General features: G+C 36.3%; 2 protein-coding genes across 4 annotated transcripts in view; one reads left to right on the forward strand and one right to left on the reverse strand.

Moving 5' to 3' along the window:
* Positions 1-614: 614 nt before the first annotated feature.
* On the reverse strand, positions 615-7383 carry LOC127431860 (putative nuclease HARBI1). Its single transcript, XM_051682473.1, has 2 exons — positions 5548-7383; positions 615-3104 (listed from the first exon to the last, which is right to left on the reverse strand). Exons 1-2 carry the CDS (start codon positions 6302-6304, stop codon positions 2713-2715), a joined length of 1149 nt encoding a protein of 382 aa, XP_051538433.1. The 5' UTR covers positions 6305-7383; the 3' UTR covers positions 615-2712.
* A 2174-nt stretch (positions 7384-9557) lies between these two features.
* Positions 9558-21243, forward strand: part of LOC127431865 (enoyl-CoA hydratase EchA19-like) — a 39286-nt gene continuing 27600 nt past the window's right edge. Inside the window, exons 1-2 of one of the 3 annotated variants that reach the window (XM_051682480.1) lie at positions 9558-9949; positions 16183-16353. In XM_051682480.1, coding sequence (XP_051538440.1) covers positions 9820-9949; positions 16183-16353 — 301 coding nt within the window. In that variant the 5' untranslated portion in view covers positions 9558-9819. Of the gene's footprint in view, positions 9950-10387; positions 10430-16182; positions 16354-21243 lie in introns of those variants that run through there. The other 2 variants (XM_051682481.1, XM_051682482.1) reach the window with 2 other exon arrangements.

Raw genomic sequence — 21243 nt, forward strand, 5'->3', positions numbered from 1 at the left:
CTTTCTGATCACTTGAATTGCTGCTTCTGAATCCACTTGTCTTGTCTGCATTATCATGATCTGATTTTTTGCTGCTTCGGCTGCTCTGCATATGTCTAATGCTTTCATTAGTGTCAACCCCATTTCTCTGAGCAGTCTTCATTCAAGTGTCTATTAGCTTGTAAAATCTCTTCCATAGTATGATTTCGTTCGTCTTCATAGTTGATCGTGAGAGTGTTATAAAACTTCAAGTGCGTCTCCGCCTATTGTGTGAAGCAAAATCGCTATTTTAACATTCTCATCTTTTTCTTCAGCCCCAGTTGCCGTCATATACAATTAAAATCTTTGTTCCCAACTCTGCCAATTCTCTGCGACATTGCCTGAGAGCAGATGGTGGCTTAAATTGTTCCATCTAGCCTGTTTATCCTTTTCCCAACAAACACAGACTTACTTCCGTTCACTCTTGTGCCGTTCACTCTTTACATTCATTCAGTACCTGTTTACATTCTCATTGTACTGCTGAGCCACCACTTCTGACACCATTTCGTGTTTGTCATTAATGTGGGTTTCTTTCTGTGTTTGCGGGCTACTCAAATTGCTGCAGACAGACTCACAGCCACACCATGCTTCATGCTTATTGTGTGTATCTTTATTCTCAAACCACACCTCTTTTAAGAGGACCATGTGATCATACACACCTGAAACTCATTACACACAACCTCATATTACAGTATCCAAATGGTGATTGGCTCTTTTACCTAAAAGGCAGGACTTCCTTTCTACATCCATTGACTGTTGGGTGCTAGGGCTTCTTGGTTGGGTGTTCCATTTTCTCCGATTCATTTAAATAGAAGTGACTCATCTCTCTGCTAAATAGTCTCTGGCCTCCTACTCTATAGAAATACAATGTCAATCATGCACTCCCCGAAGTTTCACACTTTTACTCCTTTACTAATTTCTCGCAATACAGGGACAGTAGAGGTGTACAAAAGCAACGTGTTATTTTATTTAAAAAGTAACAGAGATAATATTGTCTAAAATAAAACATATTTCGTTACTTTACTCGTTACTCAAAAAAGTAATATGATTATATAACACGCGTTACTTTTATCGCATTACCCCAAACACTGCCAGCAACAGTTAGATTTTATGATTAAATTAAATTACGACACCAAAAAAAAAAAAAAAAAGCTATACAATTATTATAATGATATGAATTAATAAAATACCTGTAATAATTCATTTTTGTACATTTTCAACATTTTTGCCACCACTTCCGTGTAATGTAAACCTATTGGTCTATTTGGTATTATCAATCTGAAAGACCGGCGTGTTGCTAAATATTTTTAAGTATATATATATATATATATATATATATATATATATATATATATATATATATATATATATATATTATTAACAACTTGGTCAGAAGCACTGGTACTTTTAATGTATTTACAAGACAATAAAAACGGTGATTAAGCCCCTTGCACTTTAGTAAGAAAGCATCTGCTAAGCACTTAATGAAACCTTTGAGTTCATATTCTGGAAACAGTATATATTCTGTAGCTGAACCACAATATTTATAATTATGTTGATCAAAAGACATCATGGACTATGAAAAACACATGTACCACTTACCATGACATGCTTACCTTGGAATACCATGTAAATACCATAATACACGAATATACTGACATGCGGTCCTGCAGTGTGATATGCATTCCTCCATCTATAACTTTTTAAACAGCACTTTGCTAATCATTTTAGAATGTAATATATTTTGCAGTTGCATTTTTACAGAAAATTGTGCATACAGCATTTATAACCTCATATTAACTCAAGAGTAAATGAAATATTTACTCAAGGTGTTTAAAAATTGTGAAAAACCTAAAGGAAATTGTGACCAGTCAGTACACCTAAAATATACATTTTCCCTTTAGAAATTTGTATCTCAAATCTTAATGATAAAAAAAAAAAAAAAAAAAAAAAAAAAACATGGATATTATCATTTGATACCCTGGTGCCATTACAATCGGTTTTTTGTAAGGGTTGTAAAATAATATGAGTTCAAGTTAAAGCCTTCCATAGATGACTAGATAAACATTGTTTTTATTTGCGTAGTTTGTGGACAGAAAAATGCTTTTGTATTAACTTGATTATTGATTTAATTGAATAAAGCTTATGTAAATGAATAATAAACTGGCATTGGCATGCATTTGTTTGTGTTTTTTCATATATAGAAGTCCACAGTTTAAACGTCTAAACTGAAATACGTTCTGGTTTCTTGTCCCTTTTTAACTACTACTACTTCAACAGTAACACTTTACAATGAGGTTTACAGCATTTATTGACTAACAATTAGCTTGATTAATGTTCATTTATAAATATAGCTCTATTCATTGTTAGTTCAAAATGGATTTACTATTGTGAACAAATACGTTTTATGTTACAAATGTATTGGTATATGCAGAAATGAAAATGAACCATGATTAATAAATGGTGTAGAAGTATTATTCATTGTTAGTTCATGTTAATTAATGTGTTAAATGAATAGTACACCCAAAAATGAAAATTATTTCATTATTTTTGAGTGAACTATACCTTAAACTAATGCTAATGTAAACAACCTCATTGTAAAGTGTTTCCAATTCAACTGCTAAGACAAAACAAGTCAGTCCAAGTCACAGACGTTTGTTTGCATGTGTCATTCTCTGTCTCTCCATGCACTTCTCAGTTGTCCTCTGCACTAGAGAAAAACATTCCTATCATCTCGTCTTTAGTTTCTTGCATGTAGTTGTACGGCGGATCTGCTGTGTAGTTGACCTCTGATGGAGGGTGCAGTGGCTCTATGGCAAAATCCCAGGGTAACTGCACTGAGAACTTCTTAGATATGTTGTGCAGAACGCAGCATGCTGTGATGGTGCAGGCCACCGACTCTAGAGTCTGAATGGAGCCGAAGTCACGCAGACACTGGAAACGACTCTTCAGACTGCCAAACACCTGCTGCATGCGGCCATATACCTGAGCGTGTGCTTTGTTAAATCTGTGTGCAGCGTTGGTTTTGAGGCGAGAGGGGTCAACGGGGGTCAACACATGTCCACCACCAAACATACCTCTGCCACCTGTGTTTGTAGAGGAGAGGATGATGTTACTAACATCAGAATAAACTTGAAAATAGGTATAGGCTTTGTAAGGAATAGCATACCAACATACGTTTCTTACTAACTAACTTATCAAATGCTGGAAATACCAAATCTAATGGGGGCCTAGTCTCTTTTAAAAATCTAAGGGAGCGCTGGCAAAGAGAAACCCAACTTTCATTCAAAATGATCACAGAATTTTCCCACGAAGTTTTTACCTTTGGCCAATAAGAGTTTGGGGAACTGCAATGAGGTTTCATCCAACATTGATGGTTGGAGTATGAAATAATAATGTTATTAGATTTTTCAATCCAAGAATAGATCTTTTTTTTACACATCATTTGTTTTTCAAGCAAGAATGTATAATTTTGTTTGTTTCCAAACACACGAAACCCAAAATGTAAAAAAAAAAAAAAAAGTGTTTCATAATGCATATATAGAGTACAATGGGGCTAAAGCCAATAATGATGCCATTATAAAGATCAACTGTCTGTTTTAAGGCTTTCACAATCATGATGATTAAGTGTCATACAAATGATCATACTTTTGTCATAGGTGTGTGCTCCATAAACCTTAAGAAGTAATTTATTCATATTTAACTTTTACATGATTTCCTTTAAGGCTTTACAAACTTTTTAATAACTTTCAAAATACTTAAATTATATTTTCTCTTTTTGGTCAACTTTAGTCTTGGTCCATTTTGCATTTACACAACCCAGCCAACCTGAATAGCTATTATATTATAAGTATGCAATAGTAAAATATTTCTATCAAAAGTTCTTCGCTTTCACACATCACTTTAAGGCTCTCCAAGTAAAGCCACAAGCCCAATAAAGACCATTGATTCTGTGTTTCTTCATTCTATCATCTCAGGCATGACACAGGGCTCCTCTGTGTCACTGCGTGTCATTAATGCTGCATTTGAACCCACAGCAAAATATAACATTTGTCATTACAAGATTGTTAATTAAAGTGAAACCGGAGTGCTTTGCATTCACTAAAATCCTCGTTTATATTTTTGCGGGAGATTGGCACGATCCTCCACAGACGGCAGTCTGAGGTGCACCTCAGTTAGACGGTCGTAGATTTCAATGAATGAGACAGACCAAAATGCATCCTTTTTCACTGTACATCTTGCCATTGCAGTCTTTAGGCATGTTCATGATTTCAAGTTTGACGATTACACTTTCTAGTGCTTGACGCATGTGCAGAGTGCAAGATGGTGCTAGGAAGTGTAATCGAGCTTGAAATCATGAACACCAAGCAAACTGTCAAGATCTATATTGAAAAAGGAGTTATCATTTTGTCTGTTCTCACCCAAAACCAATCGGATCGCTTCAGAAGACATGAGGTGCGTCCCAAGCGCACAGTAGTAGCAGTAGTTTAAGTAGTACGTTTACACTGAAAATGCAGCAAAAAGAAGTGTGCTAGGAGTACCCGGATGATGCACTTTTTCAACCGTTAAAACAGAGTGTGTTATGTTGGTCATTTCATGCACTCAACACACACGGCTTGCTGTACATAGTGGAAGGGGCAGAGTTACCTGGCTGCACTGCTGGTCTGACAAAACAATTGTAAATTATGAAGAATGTTGCAGCTAGCGAAACTTCAGTGGATACAGCACATTACAAATGTGAGTTGAATGCTTTACCATCACCCCAAGCTATTTGAATATGTACACTGTTTAAAATACAAGTGTTGAACTAAGGTTGGCTAATGCGCTAAAGCTAGCAGCAACACATCACGTGCGTTTGAAACGTCACTTCTGTTAGCTGTTAAATGCCGAATTCTTCCGTGTATTAAAAACCATTAAGTAGATACTACACTTTGAAAATTCATACACTACATGGCTGAGTGCATAATATATTTTATAAGTGCATTGTGTATAGTGTGTCATTTGGGACACAGCTATGGATAAAACTACTGGATTTAGTTTGGATTAAACTTATGGATTACTTTTTTTGCTGTCTTTGTGCTTTTTAGAGCTTCACATTTTTGTCACCATTCACTTGCATTGTGTGGACTTACATAGCTGTGTTTGTGTTCTGTAGAAAAAAGAAAGTCATAAACTACTGGGATGGCATTATGGGGAGTAAATGATGAGATCATTTTCATTTTTGGGTGAACTATTTCTTTAACAGATCTGGAGAAATAAATGAGCAAGATGACACTGACCCTATTAAAAGATAAGAGAACTCCCAAACAGTTCCACACAGTGAGGTTTATATTCTAAACTGATCCAAGAAAAACAACAACACCAGTATCGAAACAGTATCAGCAGATACGCAGCGTTCAGCCATCGGAATTGGTATATCAGAAGAAATAAATTAGAAAAAGCGGTATCTGTGCCTCCCTACTTATATTAGTATGCTATTCCGAACACAGCCACTATGTGACTGGACTGCCAAAAGTTCTCTCATTTTACCTAAAACCCACGTATGGCCGTGTCGAAATGTGCTGAATTGTTTGCCAATGTCTGAGCTCGCCCAAACACTGTCTTCAGGAGTTCCTCCCGGCCAGCACTGCTCGACACTCAATAGATTTCCATCCACATCGAAGATCACTTGCATCATGACGGAATGATAACCCAGACTGTTCATATACATGTACTCCTCCCCAGGCGGAGGGGTCACCTTTACGTGCAGGTAGCCCAACACCCCCACCACGTGCGGGATACCGCTGATGTTCTTGAAGGCCTGCGCAGCTCCCATGCGGTCATTATAACTGTACGGGAAGGTGATGAAGTCAGGGCTCATGTCTGATAAGAGTTTGGTGAGGCTCTTCACTGCCTCGCCGGCGGATGTTTGATCGATTCCCAGCCGATCGGTCACTTTGCAGGGCAGAGATCCGTGTGCGTAGAAAGAAAGTGTGGCCAGAATCTTGGCTTCTGACGAGCTCAGGTTGTGGGATGCTGCAAATACGTCTTTCTTTAAACGGGCCTGGATGAAATCAACGATGAAGCGCAGACATTGTCGGTTGAGATGAAAACACTGGGACAGAAATCGGTCGTCGAGGCGGTCCAGAAGGGTGTGTGTGTCAGAGGCGAGAACTGGCTCAATGTTTTGAATGGGATGCTTTGCTTGTGTTGAGCTGCTGTTGCTGGATGTTGTTGTTGTTGTATCATTACAAGCACTGTATAAATCATCTTGTACTGCAAACCACATAGCTCCGGCCAAAGACATTTTGAGCAGCAGGTGTCAACTCTCTCTAAATATTTTTTTATGAAAACGATATATTTATGTGTAATAATGTGATGTATGTATGCTCAAGTATACAGTGGTAAGACTACGAGCGAACTGGGCGATAAACTATCAGTCTAAATGAGTTGAATCATTCTGGATCTAGGTAATCCATGAACATTCTAGGAGTGGGAATCACAAGGTAACTGGCGATACGATATAATATCGATATCTAGGTCACGATACGATGTTATTGTGATTCTTTATTTTTGGTGTACTGCGATTCAAAACTATGACATATTGCGATATTTCACTCAATGTTTCTCATTCGTCTTCATCAAATGCATTGTTAAATTTATATAAAAAGTGCCAGTTTACAAATCAAGGCCAGCTTATTTCCCAACATCTATGTACAATGCAAAACCATAAGCGTATAAGACTATAATGGCTCCCTATTTCTGAGGTTATGTCGATGTAGATAGTCTTTCTAAAATAAATTATAGTATTTATTAATGCAATAGTAGCCTAAACATTTTTTTAAAAAAAACATTATTTATTACAACAGTTTCAGTACACAAAAGTATAATAGATTTCACCTAAAAGGTTAGCCTGTTTTATATGATATTAACGTTTTTGTCAAAATACCTCAGTTAATGTTACTATTTTAAAATCGTGATACATTTTAGTAAGGGAGGGTGATTATGTGTAATGCAAGATAATTGCTCCTAAGGGACTTTTGTTGAATTCCTAGATCAATTTGGCAAAATTTCTCCCATCACCACAATATTAATGTGGAAAATGTAAATAATAACAATATCGATATATGGCATGCAAATATCGATACAATATCACGAGGAAAAATATCACGATCCTTTAACATATGGATATTTTTTCCCACCCCTAGAACATTCCCGTATATTTGGGTGGAATAACGACCAATCGTTAATTAAATCAGCTCTGTTGCATTACGTGAATATGTGCGTCTGACTGCACGCTGATGTAATTTAAAAACACAAACCTTTACCGCAAAACACACGTAAAAACAAGACACGGCCGCTTCGAGTAAACGCAGTGTGTTTGAACTTCCGGATCACAGGAAGATTCGTGTTGCCTTTCATAATAAAAGTCCCAGCAGCAAAACCGTTCAGGAACTGTATGATAAAATTGGAGCTTAAAACGCTTCATAACTGAAACACAACTAAAAACATTTTAGGTTAAAAAAAAAATTAGCATAGGGAAAGTGTTTGACTATAGTTTAGGTGTTGTGAGTCAATGAATTTATGACCTTTTAGCTTTTTTAAGTAAATGTAAATAATCCTACGATGTGACAAACATTCCATGTAACCTCTCAATTAATATAAGGTCCTAAGGCACCGTGTCATGATTAAACACGAATGTTGTTTAAAATGATTTTAGATGAAGGATAGCAGAGTAGAATGTCACTGCAGCACACTGTTCAATTCATTTCAGTTCAATTCAAATATTCAATTTCAATTCAATTCAAACAGCCGTTCAAACATTGATTCTCTCTACATATTATGCTTTAATGGACATAATGTTTTTTTTTTTTTTAAAGAGATATAGTTGTGTCCTTAAGTTATGTGTCAACCCTGTTACCATCATAACTCCCCCTTCTTAAAATAATGTATACTTCCATTATTATTATTATTATTTTATTTTTATTTTTTTTATGACATCATTGTCCTCTCAGGATGTGAACTCTACAAATACCTGTACAAGTGCCACCTTTTTTTATTATTATTGTTATTACTTTATTACCATATGTCCTATTTTTCCGACCTGAAAAAAGCATCCGGCTGGGATTTCAAAATTGGCTAAAAAAGTCAGAGATTTGTCTTTGTCTTCATATGGATATGCTCTCTACAGTTAGGACTATCATACATTGTGTGTACTTGATACTGCGGGTCAGATTTCACGTGTTTACATGTCCATATGTGATATTCTGGCTGAGAGCGGCGAAATACTTGTTTTACACATTGTGCATGCTTGCTGTCTGTGAGCCTTTTGAAGACTGAAGAGAAGGTAACCATCCAATGACATCTCTGAGCAGATTATTTCTCCCTTTGTGTAGGCCACTGAAAAAGAAAGAAAGTCATGTGGCTTTAGAACAACACAAGGGTGAGTAAATAATGACTGAATTGTCATTTTTGGGTGAACTATTCCTTAAAGACATTGTTTGTCTGATAGAATGTTTCAAATATATATTTAAAAAATACTTTAAAAATCACCTTTTTAAAATGGAAAAGACACCTTATTTGTGGAATCACCCTCAATACATATAAGGATTATTAAACATATTTTCCATTGTCAAGGCATAAGTAAATATTACATACACATTTTTATTTTTGTAAAATAAAAATTGCAAAATTGCTTTGTTAAATAAATATTTAGGATAATGTGTTATATTTCTATGTAATCTTATGTTCACCACATATGTATTGCATCTATGTGAAACATTTAATAGGATTCAGATATAAATGGTCAAATGTAGGTACAGGTCACTTTCAGTTTGGCACTTGTGTCTCTCAGTTGCCTTTTCTTATGGCAAGACTTCATATATTTTGCACATATAGTATTGTATAATACTGAATACATGTATATGATTGAAAATTACAAATTTTACGGGTTTGCTGTGGTTTGTACATTAAATTATATGTTTAAGCAAATTTAGGTTATTTTTTAAGCATTAAAAGCGTCAGGTGTGTCTGTGTCTGACTGTTTCTGTGGCTCTGAGTCTGACTTTCCTAAATCACAGTGATCAAGTGGACTAACATAGCCGTTACTGTGTTGACAACCGCTGCTGTCATTTATTGTTAGTGCTGTGTGGAATCAAACGCTGAGTTCGAAATGACATACTACTATAATGTCTATGGCAGAAATAGTATGAGTAGTATGCGATTTTGTACTCGGCCAAGTCTTTCTAGCAAATCTAGCCCCAGGGAGGCTATTTCCAGTCATGACAGTGTAAACTCCTGCCTACTTGAATGGGGGAACACCGAAAGCTCAGAAACGGTTGGTCAAGATTACGATCAAAGAACATATTTCAACAGTAAAATATGACAAAACTGGTATCATGAATTGTGCTTCTTTACATTATATTACGCTAAAAAACGCAATTTTCCCGGCATGCGTTCTCAAGTTGATTGACAGGTGATGTGTATCTAATAGGTGATTGGCTCTTTTACCTGTAAGGCGGGACTTCCTTTCTACATCGTTGACTGGGCGCTAGGGCTTCTTGGTTGAACGTTCCAATTTCTCCCATTGATTTAAATAGAAGTGGTCCGTCTCTCAATAATAAATAGTCTCTGGTGGAATTCAATAGGCTTTTATGGGGGACTTTTACGTTAGCATGTTGACGGATTTTTATTTCTTCGCATAACATTCACAACCAAACAAGATTTTGACAGTGAAGGCAGTGACTTTTGACACATTTTACCTTTATAAACTCGGCAAATGAGTCAGTTTCTAAAGGCGCATTAAACATTTTATCCTGAAGTATGGCTTTAACTTTGTGGAGAGTATCAGTTCGTACTGGATTCAGGAGAACAATTCAGCGTTTAAACTCAATACAAAGACAAGAAGATTACAGCAGCTCGTCCAACGAAGAAAGACCAAACTGTGGCACAGGTAAAGTTATAAGATAGAGTGTGTTGTTGTAGTCGGCAGGGTGCAGTATAACCTCCAAAATTTACAAGACTTGAGAATTGAGATTTTATTGAATGGTACGATACTGCATAGTGCTGTAAATTGTGAATATCTCTTACAGTTACTAAAATACTCATAACGTTTCAAACAGCAGTGTGCTAAATTGTGGTCAAATGACCTTATTACGCTGTATGTTTAATTCAGTGAGTGGCAAAAATGCATTACTTTGCATATTTCATGTCTTAATTTATGACAGTCCAATCAAATAACGAGTCGAGAAGGACATAAATCATGGTTTATGTTGTTGAAATGAAATATTCCAAGCATACTCAGCAGTGTATGCTCACTGCCGAAATAGTACGAGAAGTATGGTAGTATGCTTTTTCAAACACAGCCGTTGTCTACGCTGACCCACTGCGGACCAATCAGCCGTAAGATCAAGGGTTGACTACAGTAACATGGGTGAATAACTTTCTGTCGTACTTTATCTACCATGGAAATCCTTTGATATAAAAAATGCTTAATATTGCTTTTTATAGAATATCGAAACAATTTTGCTCTCAATATTATATTTATATTAGATTCATGAGTTGGTCAGAATTCAGAAACATCACGAGCTGGCTTTAATGTGACGTTCAGAAAATATTGAAATACATATGAATAAAACTATATGATATTTGTAATTACAATTATTTTATTTCGGACAGTGAATATAAAGTGCCAAGCCTAGCAAAGCGTCAGAAGTTGGAAGGGGGCGTCGTGATGGCGTCCTTTAGTTTAAAACACTTGTCAGTTTCGTATAAATGTAATCTTTGAGTCCATGCTGGTTTCACAAATAATCATAATAAAAAAAAAAAACAAATAAATAAACATTTTAGCATTTTTTGCAAATATATATATATATATATATATATATATATATATACACACACACACACACACACACACACACACACACACACACACCCCGATCGGCCACAACATTAAAACCACCTGCCTAATACTGTGTAGGTCCCCCTCATGCCGCCAAAACAGCGCCAACCCGCATCTCAGAATAGCATTCTGAATATGATATTCTTCTAAACACAATTGTACAGAGTGGTTATCTGAGTTACCGTAGACTTTATCAGTTCAAACCAGTCTGGCCATTCTCTGTTGACCTCTCTCATCAACGAGGCATTTCCATCCACAGAACTGCCGCTCACTGGATGTTTTATGTTTTTGGCACCATTCGGAGTAAACTCTAGAGACTGTTGTGTGTGAAAATCTCAGGAGATAAGCAGTCTGAGATGCTACCAAGTAATACTGTGTATTGCCCCCTTTAGCATCAATGACAGCGTGCAGTCTTTTGTAATAGTTGTCTATGAGGCCCCAAATTCTTGCAGGAGGTATAGCTGCCCATTTGTCTTGGCAAAATGCCTCCAGGTCATGCAAAGTCATTGGTCATCTTGCATGAACCGCACGTTTGAGGCCACTCCAGAACCTTCACCTTTTTCTACTGTAACCACTGGAGGGTCAACTTGGCCTTGTGCTTAGTGTCATTGTCATGCTGGAAAGTCCAAGAGCATCCCATGCGCAGCTTTCGTGCAGAAGAATGCAAACTGTCTGCCAGTATTTTCTGATAACATGCTTGCCATCAATTTTCACAAGATTCCCCGTGCCTTTAGAGCTCATACAACCCCAAAACATCAATGAGCCACCACCATGCTTCACAGTGGGGATGGTATTTTTTTCACTCTAGGCCTTGTTGACCCCTCTCCAAACATAGCGCTTATGGTTGTGACCATAAAGCTCTATTTTGGTCTCGTCACTCCAAATTACAATGTGCCAGAAGCTGTGAGGCATGTCAAGGTGTTGTCGGGCATATTGTAACCGGGCTTTTTTGTGGCATTGGCTCAGTAAAGGCTTCTTTCTGTCAACTCGACCATTCAGCTCATTTTTGTTCAAGTATCGTCGTATTGTGCTCCTTGAAACAACCACACCGTCTTTTTCCAGAGCAGCCTGTATTTCTCCTGAGGTTACCTGTAGGTTTTTCTTTGTATCCCGAACAATTCTTCTGGCAGTTGTGGCTGAAATCTTTCTTGGTCTACCTGACCTTGGCTTGGTATCAAGAGATCCCTGAATTATCCACTTCTTAATAAGTGATTGAATAGTACTGACTGGCATTTTCAAGGCTTTGGATATCTTTTATATCCATTTCCATCTTTATAAAGTTCCATTACCTTGTTACGCAGGTCTTTTGACAGTTCTTTTCTGCTCCCCATGGCTCAGTATCTAGCCTGCTCAGTGCATCCGCATGAGAGCTAACAAACTCACTGACTATTTATACACAGGCACTAATTGCAATTTAAAAGGCCACAGGTGTGGGAAATTAACCTTTAAATGCCATTTAAACCTGTGTGTGTCACCTTGTGTGTCTGTAACAAGGTCAAACATTCAAGGGTATGTAAACTTTTGATCAGGGCCATTTGGGTGATTTCTGTTATCATTATGATTTTAAAAAGGAGCCAAACAACTATGTGATAATAAATGGCTTCATGTGATCACTATCCTTAAATAAAACACTTTTTTTTTTTGCATGATTAGTCATATTTTCAAAATCAATGCCAGAATTACACAATTTCTGCCAGGGTATGAAAATTTTTGAGCACAACTGTGTGTGTGTGTGTGTATATATATATATATGTATGTATACGTATACATACACTGCCTTACATACAAAAAAAAAAAATCACATACTCCTAATATTTAGTTGGACCACCTTTAGCTTTGATTACAGCACGCATTTGTCGTGGCATTGTTTCGACAACCTTATGCAACGTCACAACATTTATTTCTGTTCAGAGTTGCATTCATTTTTGGCTGTGATCTTGTATTGATGACGGTAGAGTCAAACCAGGTGCATCGCTTCATGCGCTTCCCTTCTTACCCTGACGCACCCATCGCTTTGGAATAGGGGAAATCTGGACTCATCAGACCACATGACCTTTTTCCATTGCTCCACAGTCCAATCTTTATGCTCCCTAGCAAATTGAAGTCGTTTTTTCCAATTAGCCTCACTAACAAGTGTCTTTCTTGTGGCCACACAGCTGTTAAGTCCCAATCCTGTAAGTTCTCGTTGCATTGTGCATGTGGAAATGCTCTTAATTTCACTATTAAACATAGCCTTGAGTTCTACTAAAAAATCTAATTCTGTCGATTTTTTTAAATTTTTTTTTTTACTATGTGACTTCACCAAGCATTTTACTGATGCCTGATCAAAATCATTCAAGATTTGTTTCCGACCAAATATTTTCTGCGAAGCTGACGGTTCACCACTATCCTTCCAGGTTTTAATAATACATTGGACAGGGGACCTGGGTAGTTCAACGAGTAAAGACACTGACTACCACCCCTGGAGTCACGAGTTCGAATCCGGGGTGTGCTGAGTTACTCCAGCCAGGTCTCCTAAGCAACCAAATTGTCTCGGTTGATAGGGAGGGAGTCACATGGGGTAACCTCCTCGCGGTCGCGATTAGTGGTTCTCGCTCTCAGTGAGGCGCGTGGTAAGTTGTGCGTGGATCGCGGAGAATAACATGAGCCTCCACATGCTGTGAGTCTCTGCGGTGTCATGCACAGTGAGCCACGTGATAAGATGCACGGATTGACTATCTCAGAAGCAGAGGCAACTGAGACTTGTCCTTCGCCACCCGGACTGAGATGACTAATCGCGCCACCATGAGGACCTAGTAAGTAGTGGGAATTGGGCTTTCCATATTGGGGAGAAAAGGGAATAAAAAATACAATTATGCATTGGACAGTTTTTAACCCAATTTCAGTGATTTCAGCAATCTCCTTAGTTGTTTTGTTTGCTTGATGCAGGCCAATAATTTGCCCCTTCTGAAACACAGTAACATCTTTTCCATGGTTGTTTAAGAAATGAGAAGCTACACACTACATCAGTTAGGATTAAAAGAAATGCTGCCAGCTGAAACATATTAATCACTGCAATAATGATCCAATCATAGTATCTGCTTATTTAAATCCAAGCGGCAACTTTTTATTTTATTTGGCCAGGCAGTGTATATTAGTGCTGTCAGTCGATTAAAATATTTAATCGCGATTAATCACATATTTTTTTGTAGTTAATCGCAATTAATCACAGCATTTGAAAGTGCTGAAATTTGACTATATATACTTCTTTTCTTGTCAAAATGCATTTATTTCCATTTTAGAAAGAAAACAATATGTAACAATATAATGCTTTATTAACATTTTCCAAACAAAGCCTTCCAGTATAAAGACAGAAATGCGCTAAAATATCACCAATTCAAGTCACGGCCAACGTTTCCCAAAGTCTAAGTGGGAGTTTGACTAATTGAAAGAACTAGTCCCCACATAGGTTGCATATTCATTGCAATGGGCATTAAATCCCTTAAACTCTCATGCTCAACAATATTAATCTGCTGGTAGACAGTGGCTTTCCACTTTCCTACAGCAATCGTGAAGCTGCATTCATGATTCGCGTCAGGGCGTTGAGTGCTGCTTTGAACTCACCATGCACGTTAAATGTTTTAAATTAATCGCATGCGTTAACGCATTAATTCTGACATATATATATATATACACACACACACACACACTTTTTTTCTTCACATTTTAGAATAATAATAAAGTCATCAAAACTATGGAATAACATAAATGGAATTATGGGAATTATGTTGTGACTAAACAAAATCCAAAATAAATCAAAACTGTGTTATATTTTAGCATCTTCAAAGTAGTCACCCTTTACCTAGAATTTGCAGACATGAACTCTTGACATTTTCTCAACCAACTTCTTGAGGTATCACCCTGGGATGCTTTTTAAACAGTATTGAAGAGTTCCCATCTATGTTGGGCACTTATTGGTCATCCAAGTCATCAATTTCAAAAATGTTTTTTTATTTTTTATAATGAAATAAATTAATATGGTGGCACAATTATATTTTTGTCTACAAAACTAATTTCAAACATTTAAGCATACGCCTTCAGATCAAAAGATTTTTAAGATCATGAGAAACATTTCAGTCAAGTGTTTCAAAACTTTTGACCGTGTGTGTGTGTGTGTGTGTGTATATATATATATATATATATATATATATATATATATATATATATATACATATACATATACACATATATTTCTGAGCCTAAAAGTAAAAAACAAAGTCAAATGATGTAACCATCAGGTAAAGTGTAGTAAAATACTTTCCTTGCACATTGACTACATGAGAGTGGACAAAATTAATTATACATTTCAAAAATGTTTTCACACATATTTTTCAAGGTAATTATTATTATTATTTTTACAAATATCAAATACCTGAGAATATCAATACGTTTTCTCAGGGTACTGCATTTGACCTGAACAAAATGTGCCTTGTCATAAGATTGTCAAAATATTTATAATGATTGATATGACAAAATAATGATTATTTATTTATTTATTTATTTTTATGTCACACACTTACTGGGCCTTCTCGTATTTTTTAATAATTTAGATCTGGACAAAAAAATGACCATCATGTCTTTTGACCCACAATTTTTCATTTAAAAAATGTGTTACTATATGTTGAAATTAACATTAACCAAGATTTATAAATGCTGTAAAAGTATTGTTCATTGTTATTTCAGGTTAACTAATGTAGTTAACTTATGTTAACAAATACAAGCTTATTGTTAAGTGTTACCCACAATATAGTATGTATTTCATTAAACGTTGCACTTTCTTAACCAAAAATATAAGTTACAACAAATATTGTGACATTTCATTTGCAATAATTGCTTGACATTATACAAAGTGTAACTCTGTTACAGCTATACATTTATAATCACATTTCTGCTGGAAAGCAATGGCATTTTGTCACTTCTTTATAATTTTCAACCCCTTCTTAATGGTTTTTCCAATTCCGATTTCAACAAGCATCATGTTTGTTAGGCAGCAAAATATGTTTACCATAGTGACATATTGAAAGTCAGGTGGACGAAAGTCTCTCACACTGGCCATCGGGCCATTCTAATTGTTTTTAAATTAAAAACATTTTTAAATACTGTTTGGTGTCACTTTTTATCATGACTAAAATAGGAGTATTTTTAAGTCTTTCTCTCTATGAAGCAACTAATTTATTCCGCTTAAAGAATGTTCATGTGTGTCCTTTATAAATACTGGTGTGTCACTCCTGTGTTTGTGTCAGCTACAGGTGGGACGGTGGTAACAGAGAGGAGGGGTGCGGTGATGGTTATTGGGATTAACCGTCCTGAAGTGCGTAATGCAGTGAATCCAGATACAGCTCAGAGACTAACAGAGGAGCTGACAGCCTTTGATCAGGACAAAAGCCTCAATGTAGCTGTGCTTCATGGAATTGGTAAGTGCAGTTACACACTGGTGATGTGAGATTAGATTATTCAGAAAGCACACATTTATAACATTGTGTCAGACACATGTGCCTAATGAGAGTCCAACGTTGATAGTGTTCTCCAGACTGTGTTCTCCATTCATTTGATGTAATTTATTCCCTTACAAAATAAAACTATTGTGCTGATGCATAGAGATGGGAATCATAAGGGTTCTGGTTTCAATTCCATTTCCCCTTAGTTTGATTTCACACTGGCACTTTTGGTGTTCAGAGTTCAGTTCTTTTGATTGATGTGAAAGCTGGTTTTCAAACTCAAGTTCACACCTGCCAACGGTTGTAGAAAAGGAAGTCCCTCCTTACAGGTAAATGAAACAATCACCTTTTAGATACAGACTTCGCTTGTCAGTCAGCTCAAGAAAGTGCTTGTGTAGTAGCTGAACCAGCCTGAAAAATAGCATTTTTGTCAAACAATACCATTGTTGACAGATTTTACTGCTGATTTTAAATATGTTCTTTGATTATAATCTTGACCAACTGTTTGGAGATTTTGGTTTTTCCCAATTCAACTCAATAGGAGCTGTACTTTTATGCCACGTTTACATAGAAAATAGCTGCCCAGCCTTGGAGTGTTTCAAAGATGGCCTCCGAGTGGACTGATTTGCCTTGAAAGGGACTTTGGAGCCACATATCTCTGGGATTTAACCATATAGAACCTTACAAGTTAAAGTTGCATTATGTAAGATTTTCTGGTTAAGAATGAACAAATTGCCATTATTGATTAAGTACACAAACAATCAGTGTTCAAAACAATGTCTTTACCTTACCCTGATTCATTTCGGTAAGCCTATAAAAATAATTTGTATTTTGAGCTGTCGGGTCGGATTTGGCACGAAATCGCTGGTTTATGTAGTTCCTTTTTGCGTCATGATGTTATGTCCATAAACACAGGAAAGAAGTTCCAGTTGACACGTGTTCCAGCTCACAGTTCAGGATGGCATCGCTGCAGTCTGGATGGATGTTTATCTGTTATCCGTTTGGCGAAGTTGTTTACCTGCTATAATGCTTGGAATTGGATACAGTATGTTGTCTGGTGCAGGTAATGCTTTTATGAATCGAACATTACTCGTGTGTTTACCGATCGCGATCTGTTCTCGGGGGAAGTTACTGTGAATGTTTACTAATACGTATGACTTCTGAAACTGACTTCTTGTACATATTATTTTCATGTTTAATAAAGTATATTTTATGCCCATTATTGCTTGTTTTATGTGTTTAGTTTACAGGGTTATTAGGCCTACAGTTTCACTTGCTTATCAACTGCCCTGTTCATATTTTCATTTTTTCGTTTTTGACGAAAATGTCCTTTAAAAATAGTCAATATTTTGTCATGTTATATTCATTAATTTGAGTCAGTTTTACTCTGAAAAAATGACAACATTTTAGTCAACGAATGTCTTTTACTTGATGATGATATGCTAAATGAAAAAAAAAGTGTCAAACTGTAACAGACCAAACTGTAATCAAATATTCAAATATTTAGAAAAAAACATATAAACATTTTCTAATGTAAACATGTATCAAACATACAGTATAAATGTACGTACTGTCCTTGTTGTGAAAAACCTGAGCTCCTGAAATAATAATGAATAGGCTGAAGTCTGTTAGCAAGTTCAACTCGGGCAACTCAATCCAATGGATTAATGGATTAAATGAACCCATATCTAATATCTTCTTCTACTTACAGATTATCAAGATGTTTTTATCGTCATATTTTCGTCAACTGTATGCTTTAATGAAATCATTCAATTATTGTCATGACATGCACCTTTTACGTCTCGTCTTCGTTATCTTTGACGAAATCAAAAAAACTTTCGTCAACTAACAGTGATTTCGTTGATGAGATTTATAATGTAAAAATAATGAAGACTATCAGTCTTAAATCAGCAGTATCATGAGTCTCACCTCTTAAATTGATAATACAATACAAACATTAATAGTCGATAAAACATTTGAATAATCATATTAAAATACACTTGTAACCAGTGTTGGGGGTAACGCGATAAAAGTAACGTGTGATACGTAATCAGATTACTTTTTTCGAGTAACAAGTAACGCAATATGTTTTATTTTAGACCATAATATCTGAGTTACTTTTTAAATAAAGTAACGAGTTGCTTTTGTACACTTCTACTGCCCCTGTATTGCAAGAAATCAGGAGTAAAAGTGTGAAACTTTGGGGAGGAGACGTAGTGCATGATTGGCATTGTATTTCTATAGAGTTTGAGGGCAGAGACTATTTAGCTGAGAGAGACGAATCACTTCTATTTAAAGGTGCTATATGTAAGATTGACAACAATCATTTTAAATGGGTACTGTAGTCCAAATTCAAAATATTGGAGAGTTGTCTGCCCCGCCCCACACTCGAAGCTCATGCGGGTTGCCAGAATTAACCAACTCAGCATCTGTTTTAAAGGATTTCTGGGCTTTAAGCTGTCTCCATCTTCCAAAGGCATCTCCAATATTTATTCTTGTTTTACTACGCCTCTGGTCATGGTGGTTTTTAGACGGATGGCGAGGCTTTTTAGGTCAGGTGGAATCAGTTATCTCTGATCCAGTTAGTTTGCCGGCTTCCATGGCTGCAGCACGCAGTGTTGTTTGCCTGCAAACTTGTTCAAATCTGGCAACCCGTCGGAGTCAAAATACTTTTGGTGAGTGGGCAGTGGGCGGGATCATACAGGCCAAAACATAAACAGAAATTTCGGCCCGGAATAGAAACTTCAAAGTAGAATATACTGGCTGTAGCATTGTTATCGGAGAAGCCAGTATTTAAACTTAGCACGTTTCCTAATTCTCTAATGACATATTATGGTCACTTTATGATTTAGTACAGTAAAAATATTACATATAGCACCTTTAAATGAATGAGACAAATTGGAATGCCCAACCAAGAAGCTCTAGCACCCAGCAGTCAATGGATGTAGAAAGGAAGTCCCGCCTTGCAGGTAAAAGAGCCAGTCACCTTTTAGATACAGACATCACCTGTCAATCAACTCGCTAACGTGCATGCGCATTTCATGTTTTTGAGTAATATGAGGTCAACATTCGTTTGAGTGAAATGCAGTTGATTCGTGTGTTAATACACTGTATTAAAAAAAAAATCAATAAATGTGTTTAGGCAGAGGGATGATAAGACTAGTCTTCCACTGGACACGACATGATACACAGGGTGAACTACTTGCTCAATTCACAGACATATGCAGCTGAACTGCTGTGTTACAGCTCCCCGTAACTGGGAGAATGGGATGAGAAAAGACTCTGGATCAGTGGCTCCGAGCAATGTTCTTCATCGATTGTGTATGCAGAGATGTCTTAGTTTCTAAATATATTCTACATTTTTGTTTTATAACAAACAATTAGTTTGATTCATGAAATAAACCGTTACGACATTTTGATAGCATTAAAAACCATTCCATTCAAGTTGTATCAACATGCACCTTTGAAGTTGTGGCATCTGTACGCAACGTAGGTCAGCTCAAAACAAGCTTGCACTGAGTGAAAAAATATTAATTTATTCATCAGACTTATTCTTTGAACATTTTAGACTAGCATTCCCCACTGAATTTTATCCTGACTTTTGATAAACATCTTAAGTTGACTCTGAAATTGCCGATTGGCACAGCACATGAAGACATATGATGCTGGCTCAAATGTTGGACTTTGCTGCTTTAGGTAAGACAGTGGTTCAAATTAATTATTCATATTGGCTGCCATGTTAATGGAAAAACAAATCATGCATATTCATGTTATTGATTCTTTATTATAAATATGACATGAAGGTCTACTTTCTAAATATCTATTTGTTTACAAAGTTGTTTTGACATGAGTGTTGTACAGTAGCTAGCATGACCTGTAATGTCACTTGTATGCAGTGTGTGGCTTATTTGTATGGAATGCATAGCATTCTTTACTTTCTTTAAGTAATGCTTTACTTTCCATAAAAAATAACTTTTTAATTAAGTTACTTTAAGGAGTAATGCAATATTCTAACGAGTTACTTTTAAAAGTAACGTTACCCAGCACTGCTTGTAACTAGTGGTGATTCAATGAGTCCCCTGTTCTCTATGTAAAAGCACTTTGAGTGTAGTGTCAGAAAAGTGTACAATTCATTCATTCAAAATATGTAGAAAAGAGTGTTGTTTATCTGCATCAAAGCAAGTAATATTTCATTTTTAAATGTTTAATCATATAACATAATAATATCAACATGAAAATAGCACGTTATAACTCCAGCTCTGAATATCTTACATTCATGATCACACAGGCGATGTCCAGGTAACCTCGAATCATCAGATTCATCCGCCAGAGCAGTAGTGTTGAAACACAATGGACGTAAAGTGTTCTTCTGCAAATTGCTTGCAATTTTAAATTTCAACCACAGATGCCACTAGGAGAGCACAAAGTTACGTAGTGGAGCTTTAAGATACAAAAGGGAAAGTCTGGGTCCAAAAGGATATTAAGATATCTTTTATACTTCTGGAGTTATAGGCACTCCAACTTTGGAAAAATGACACACAGTGTTTTTTCCCATTTTTGTACTCGCATCATTGGCATATAATGCAACAAGTGGTGCTGAAGTCAACAGATTTTAGTAAAAGACCTACCTATCTCTGTGTAAAAATAAAATAATGACTCTGCAACCTTTCTAAGGTTACTTTTTTGACCTGTAGTTTTGCTCCAAAATCATTGGTGAAAATTGTCATAGTTAGAAATCTCTGAAATGTGGTTGATTTGACATGGAATAACCCTAATCCATAGCTGGTGTTGCAAGTGTAGTTCTCTGCATTTAAAGTTTGGTCACTATGACTGCTTTGTCATACTCTTTAGTAACAGTCAACTCCA

The sequence above is a fragment of the Myxocyprinus asiaticus genome, chromosome 41 (genome assembly GCF_019703515.2).
Source record: "Myxocyprinus asiaticus isolate MX2 ecotype Aquarium Trade chromosome 41, UBuf_Myxa_2, whole genome shotgun sequence".
NCBI classification, from domain to species: domain Eukaryota; kingdom Metazoa; phylum Chordata; class Actinopteri; order Cypriniformes; family Catostomidae; genus Myxocyprinus; species Myxocyprinus asiaticus.

Coding starts and splice junctions, on each gene's coding strand:
- LOC127431860 (XM_051682473.1), bottom strand. CDS start 6,304: ATGTCTTTGGCCGGAGCTATGTGGTTTGCAGTACAAGATGATTTATAC. Junction 3,105..5,547: donor CGGCCATACGTGGGTTTTAG/GTAAAATGAGAG, acceptor CTACAAACACAG/GTGGCAGAGGTATGTTTGGT.